Genomic DNA, 7,132 nt, shown 5'->3' on the forward strand with positions numbered 1-7,132 from the left:
GGTGAGGTGGTCCACCTTCCTTGCGAAGCAGCCCAGGTCCTGCTGGAGCACACCCAGCCGCATGAGGAGCACGTTCATCAGCTTGGCATCGCTGGGGCTCTCGCCGCCGCTACCCACCGCCTCGCCCAGCAGCCCCCCCATGCACTCGTTGTCCAAGCAAGCCTTCAGCCCGGAGGTGAAGCCGTTGGCATCCGAAATCAAGATGTCGATTGCTTTGCTGACGAGCGCCGCCTGGTCCCGGATGCCCAGCAAGGTCTCCAGGTCCTTGGGCTTGAGCAGCTTGGTGGGGCCATCGGGCACCTTCGCACCGCCGGGTACCCTGTCCTGCCCTTCGGCTTCACTGCTGCCTATCCCATCCCTCCAGCCGGCGGTAGGGATGCACTGCGCTGAGTCACCAGCCTCGGCGTCGGTCTCCAGCATGGGCCGGCTGGTCTGGCAGGAGGCCAGGTCGCAGCGCTGGAGGTTGGAGAGCAGCACGCGGTTCTCGTACTGCAGCTTCTTCACCTTGCCACTCAGCTCGCTGATCTGCACCTTGGCCGTGGCCAGCTCTTCCTGCGAGGGCTCGCTGACCACCGAGCAGCTGTCCTCCGACAGCGTCACATCCAGCTCATGGTCTGACTTGTACTTGGTCAGCTCGTTCAGGAGGAGCTTGTTCTGGTCCTCCAGCTCCAGCAGCGAGCGCCTCAGCAGCTCGGCCTCCTCCTCCACAAACTGCAGGTGCCGGCGCAGCTCTGCCACCGTGTCCCCTGCGTCCCCGCAGCCCGAGATGCCCGCCAGGAACCGCACGTCCTGCCCCGGCAGCTCTCTGTCCCCCTGGCCCTTCATGTCGTCCATCTCCGCCCGCAGCCCGCGGTTTTCCACCTCCAGCTCCACTATCCTCCGGCTGAGGATGTTGGCTTCTTCCTCCACCAGCTTGAGGTGGACCTTCAACTCGGCCTCCCGGGAATGGGGAGAGTCGGCCAGCTCCTCCACAGAGAGGGAGCTGTCGAGGTCCCCATACAGGGACCTGTACTTCAGCAGCTCCTCTTTCATGCCGTCGTTCTCCTTGGCCAGCTTGGTCAGCTTCTTGCACATCAGGGCTGACTCCTCCTTGGCAAAATGCAGCTGGCACTTCAGGTCTGTGCTGTCCTCCTGGGGACCGAGAGGGCACGGGCGTTAGAAAAGCACTCTGAGGGGCCACAGTGCCTCTGAGCAAGCCCTGGGGACATGCCACCCTCCCACCCCGGTGATCCCAGGGAAGCTGCAGCTGCTGCTCATGAAGGGGAAAAAACTTTGAGATCCATCCTGGAGGCTTTCAGGGAGAGCCCGGACACAGGGCAGGATGCCTGGGCGAGGAGACTCGTGGCTCCGGCCCCAGGAAGGACATTGAGCCACTGCTGGGGATGTGGGGACCGAGCCCAGCCCTGCCGCAGCCCGATCCATCGCAGGGAACAGGGAGAGGAAAAGCTGTCAGACTCCACAGAGCAAAATAAAAGCCACCAAGGTTTCCTTCCAAAAGCTGGCAAGTGCTGAAACAATTGGTGCTGCTGCTGCTGCTGCAACCGCCCCAACTGGGGCTCTGCTCCTCCTGCTCAGCCCCAAACACTCCATCATAGGGCAGAGAAGCAGCGGTTTCAGCTGGAAATCTCCCAAAATCCCAGCCCTTGCCCAGCACTCATCCTTGCTGCCACCACCTTGCCAGGGGACAGAAAACCCAGGCACACCCCCCGTATCAGCTCGCTGGTCCCTTCCCAAGCCCCTTTGCTTCTTGGGACTGTTTCTCCACGTGCTTTTTTTAAATTTAGCAGTTAGGATCTCGGCTATTTGCCCAGGCAGACCGTTTCTCTGCTTTGGAAAGCTTTTTGGATGGAGGACCAGGATTTCCTGACGTCAGCTCGTGGCTTCCCGTGCCGTGGGGTCACTTGAGTGCTCCAAGCTCCGGCGCAGCGACTGCCAGGAGGGGACCTGCCGGGCTGTGACTCTCGCCCCGCAGCACGTGCTGAAGCCCTGGGCGGGTGCTAGAGGTGGCCGAGCCCTTTGGCCAGGTGGCTGCTGGCCCCAGCAGCCCTCCGCCTGGCTGAACTCATCCCCTTTCCTGTTTCCTTGGCTGGCAGAAACAAGCTATCCCCCTCTTTGGGTGCTCCTGACCCCCCAGCCCCATCCAGCCATGCCCACGCTCACACCCCCCAAACCCTGCAGCAGCTATTTACTCTGCAGACTTCCTGGGCTGCTCATATTGAGGCCAGGGGCGATGGGGGGGGGGTCCCATGAGTTTGGGGTGCTGTTTTATTCCCCAGACGCCCTGTTGTGACCACAGGAACCACCCTGCTGCTCTTCCGCACTCGCGCACTGAGATGTGGCCTCGCTAAGGCGCATTAAAGCTGTGCCCCCCCCTAATCAGCTGCGGCGATTAGGGGAGGGCTGGCGCGGGCAGCTCTCCCCGCCGGGGCAGACATGACCTCAGTTCCTGTTTTTCCAGGGAAAAAAAAAGCAGCAGCCCGGCGTGTCCCTTTGCCCTTTGGCATCACTGGAGGGACACACACGTCCCCAAGACCACCTCGAGTGCTCCTGGGGTCTGGGGCAGAACTCAGCATTGGGTCTGTCCCCCCAACTCCATTTTCAGTGAGCGCCGACGCTCGCCCAGCACGGCCGGGCAAGAAAGGGGCCCAGGAAGCCACCGATGAGTCACCAGCATCTGTGCCTGCGGGGCCACCACGGCGGCGTGGGAGAGGGAGTGGCTGGGGGGGCCACATCCAGGGGCGTCTGCGCCAGGGGAAGCTCGGGGTTTGCTTTCCAGCACCGGCTCCTTCCTGGAGCATTGGTCCCAGCGCAGAGCTGGAGCCGCATCCAGCCCCGGGTCCCCAGACTGAGGGGTCTCAGCTCCGTGGGGATGTGGGAAGCAGAGGGGGGTTTTACTGCAGCCCAGGGCTGGGGTTTGTTTCCAGCCCAGGGAAGAGGCAGAGGAGGGGCTGTATTTCAGCCTCAGGAAGGGGGGTGACGGAGGGGCTCCCGGACAGCCCCCTTGGCTCGGGGCACAGCCAGGGGTGGGTGCAAAGCCACAGTCTGCTCTTTGGGGATCTTTGGGGAAATGAGGGGGGGGACGCTGGGACCATCAGCTGGCCTGAAAGGGCTCTCAACAATGGAGTTAAAGGGAGATGATAAATAAAAGACCAAAGGGGAAAGTCTTTGAGGGCCTGGGGATCCCCGTCCCGTGGCTGCACAGAGTGGGCTGTGCCAGCAATGACACAGGTCACCCAGAAACCCTCAGGGTGCTCGGGGTCCCTGCCATGAGATGCTCTCAGCAGCATGTGGCAGGAGTGTCTTGACAGGGTCCCCCTCCCTGCCCCAGCTTTGGGGGAGCAGACCTACTCCCCAAAATAAACCTTTCAGGTCTTTTGCCTTTGAAATAATTTTTTTCCAGCATTAAAACACTTGCATTTCTATTCCCGCAACAGCAGCTCTGCTCCTCTGAGCCCCAGTAACAGCATTAGTGAGTCACAGCAGCTCAGCCCAACAGCAAATGACAGCTGAAATCCTGCTGCCGCCGGCAAATCCCCCCTCCCCTGCTCTACCCCAGCAGCCTGGCGCAGGGCAGGGACAGCTCGGCCTTGAGCCGTTCCCCACGGGGACCCTCAGCTCCCCCAAACCCCGCGGGGCTCTCAGGCTATCCTCAAGCAGGAGGGACCCAAGCTGCAACAGCCACAACCCAAGAGCAGAAGCAGTTTTGCAATGTAAAAGCCAAAGTCCTTCAGCTCCTTACTGGAGTCCTGACACACGGAAAGGGTTAAAGCCACCAGCCGGCCACCGATGCTCCATTCATAAGTGAGACAAGGGAGTGGTTGAGGACAATGAGGATGGCCCAGCACATCAATCCCTCCCTTATGCAGGGTCTCTGAAAGGCAGGAAAGCCCTGCAAGCGAGGGGATGGCACTGCCATGCCCAGATTTACTTCTGGGCCAGGCGTAGTCTCCAGCTGGCACCACGACCTGGGGTGCCGGTGGGCCACCGTGGCGTGCCCCGGACGCGCCGGCGCCGATACCTGCACTGACGGTTTCTTCTCAGTCTTCCCAATGGAGCGAGATGCCCGCTTCTTCAGGGAATTCTGCAGAGAGAAGAGAGCTGTTACCTGCAGCGATGGCACGGCATCCCGGCACGGACAGACAGACCCAGCATGGATGGACATCGATGCTGACTTCTCCAGCCACTTGTGAACCCCAGGAAAACACCAGAGCCCCAGTGGGCTGAGGCCCTTTGCTTTGGGGGAGCTGGACTGGAAAGCATCATATCATGAGGTTTGGCCAGAAATTCCCCCTGCAGGCAAGCGAGCAGTGAGAGAGCAGGAGTGAGCAGGAAATGAGCCATGGAGAGGCTAAGTCACAGTCGTGTCACGGCTGGATGGAGCGGGTAATCCAACACCCAGGCCAAGGGATGGCTCTTGGGGCATCCCAGTGTGGGAGCAGCAGATGATGACGTTCCCCCTCGCCTATTCCCCAAGCAAGGGACATGTCCTGGTCGCTTAGCTATGGGGAGGGCTCCTCAGCAGGATGATGCTGACTCTGCCCTCAGGGTCTCTGGGGACGCAAGGGATGATCTCCAGGCTAGTGAGGACAGCTGGGAGATGGGAGGCCAGACAGAGCAATAAGGGACACCGGAATGGGGGGAAAAAAGCAGGTGCCCAGAGCAGGGCCAGTTATCTGGGGAGGGGAGCTGGGGGAAAACCCTCAAGAACATCCACGCAGCCCCCCATGAGTGCTGGCCGATCCCTGCGGCTACCCTGGACCTACTTCCAAGCTGGCGCTGAGGCCCAGCAGCCAAAGAAAGCAGCTGTGAAATGTAAGCTGCGGCCTGTGCCAAGGTGCTGGGCTCCAGGCTTTCCTATTAAGGCCACGACCATCGCTGGAGCTGCTGCTGCTGCAGAGCCTCTCCTGGGGGCTGGCTGTGCCACGTCGGCATCCCTCGCCCCCACTGCGCTGAGGACCAGGGCTGGCAAAGGGCATCGCCCGGCCCCAAGCAGCCCCAAGCACAGCACCCTGGGTCAGATGGCGGCTGCCATCGCTCCACCTTGGTGCATCCCTTGGGATGGCCATGCCTAAGGGTCTCATCACGACCAAGTTCGATGCGGCAGACTTGGCACAGGGTACCTGGACCAGTCCCACTTTTCTCCTGCCCCCCAGGAGATGCCATGGAGGGGTAGAGCCAGAGGGTCAAACACACGCGCCTTTGGGGATGGATCTGCCCATCCCAACAATTATCCAATTACGAGAGAAACCTCTTGGAAGGGAGAAATAATCACCCCTGAGAGGTGAGCCCAGCCCTGCACAGCCCCCGCTCCATGTTGGCTTGGCTGCTAACAAGCTCTGCCACGCTCTGTGCCCTCCAGCAGCAGGGAGGAGGTGGAGGAGGGCTGTTAACTCACTTGTTTGTCTAATTAGTGCTCTGCAATCAGTGAGTAACCCCAATGCCCTTGCTAGCCTGGGGACACGCCATCCCCAGCTCGGGGAGCTGTGCTCTGATCTGTGCTGGGTCTCGTGCCAGCCGGCAGCATTCCCTTTGGGCTCACGAAGCTGCAGACAGGGGCCGTATCCTGTCCCATGTTCTTTTGCCAGGGCAAGGCAGCAGCTGGCGCTCAGGTCTCCCTGCACACTGACCACGCAAACATTTTCTCTGCCTGTTTTTCAAGCATGAGAGTCCTCCAGCCCAGCTCCCGCTGCTGCCATTTGTTATTCAGCCCACGCCTGCCGGCTGCAGGGAAACCCATTTCACGCCTGTTAGCAGAGGCTGCGCAGTGGAGGGACAAGACGCTCCGTCTGGGGTGACGCTGCTCCGTGCCACTTTGCGAGAAGGTGGCTGCAGAGGGGATGGGTGCAACTGTAGCCAGGTCCTGCGGCTCGCCAGGAGCTGGCCCTGGCATTAACTGGAGCCGGCCACAGAGATGCCAAGCCGTGTGCTGGCTCCCTGCCCTGCCACGCAGGGGAGCACGGCTGAGGGCAGAGAGAGCCCTCCCTGCGTCATGTCCCCATCCTCGGTGGGAGCAAGGCCTCAGCTCTGACACGGCACGTCTCCTCCCACACGCTGCCCTGACGGCTCAGCCAGCAACGCTTCCTGAGGCTCCCCGGGGACCAAAGGCATCCCGGGCAGTAGGGAAGTGGGTTACAAGTGCTGCAATGGATCAAAAGCCCACGCTGTCACCGGGATGCCTTTCCTGTCACTGAGGATGACATTGCTCCTGGCCGGGAGCTGGTCCCAAACCCAGCACGGCATGGAGCGCCCTGAACCCGTGCATGTAGGTACATGCATGGCACATGGCTTCCCAGGACACAGATGGGATTGTGCACCCACCCACATCTGCAGCACCACTGGGACATTGCTGCCTTGCAGCCCCGCGGCTGAGCTCAATTTGAACCAGCAGCATGCGGTCAGGATACAGCCAGCACCGGGCACTGTGCCAGGGGCACAGCGGACTCCACACATCATGCAGAGCTTTGGCTTGTGGGAGTTGGGCACGTCCCAGGGCTGGAGCAAGTGGCCGAGGACCCATAAAGTGGCTCTAGTGCAGGGGAGAAGTCCCATAGCCCCCCCCCCACCTCGGGACAGGGTAGAGCCACCCGGTGCCCGCAGGGCGGGATGAAGCATGCCTTGCTGAGGGCAGGCGCTGCTCGGGTTTCACAGGCATCTGCAGGACGGTTTGGGTTTCAGCAATGCGAGCAGGGATGTGGGATCCCGCGGTGCAGGGCCAGGACACCTGCTACAGGCAGAGCCTTGGGGACGCCTCTCAGTCCCCCCTCCCATGTCCCACTCACCTCTCGGAGCTTGTCCATCTCGTTCTGCACCACCTGCTTGGCCAGCTCCGTCTCGATGAGCCGCTGGCGCAGGTCCTCATTCTCCTCCTCCAGCCTGATCCTCTTCTTCTCCACCGCCTCCAGCTCATTGTGGAGCCGCACGGAGACATCCTTGGCCACCTGGGGACACAACGGAGCTGTCATCAAGCTGGGTGCAGTGTGCACAGGGCTGGGACCGCAGAGCCTGGGCACCTACAGTCCTCATATAGCACCCACGGAGATCTCCTCCATGGTGGTCCTCATAGACCACCATGGCTGTTACTGAGACCCTTTGGTGCAGACATCGGTCTGGGCCCCGTGCGGGTCCTCTCCAT

At 61.4% G+C, this 7,132-nt stretch overlaps 1 protein-coding gene across 1 annotated transcript in view; it reads right to left on the reverse strand.

The window, feature by feature from the left end:
* The window catches only part of SOGA1 (suppressor of glucose, autophagy associated 1), a 15,814-nt gene that overhangs the window by 7,052 nt on the left and 1,630 nt on the right, over nucleotides 1–7,132 (reverse strand). Inside the window, 3 exon segments of the mRNA XM_009318691.1 lie at nucleotides 6–1,131; nucleotides 4,019–4,081; nucleotides 6,780–6,938. Of these exon segments, the coding sequence (XP_009316966.1) occupies nucleotides 6–1,131; nucleotides 4,019–4,081; nucleotides 6,780–6,938 (1,348 nt within the window).

Source organism: Pygoscelis adeliae, unplaced genomic scaffold (genome assembly GCF_000699105.1).
Source record: "Pygoscelis adeliae isolate BGI_AS28 unplaced genomic scaffold, ASM69910v1 Scaffold72, whole genome shotgun sequence".
NCBI classification, from domain to species: Eukaryota; Metazoa; Chordata; class Aves; order Sphenisciformes; family Spheniscidae; genus Pygoscelis; species Pygoscelis adeliae.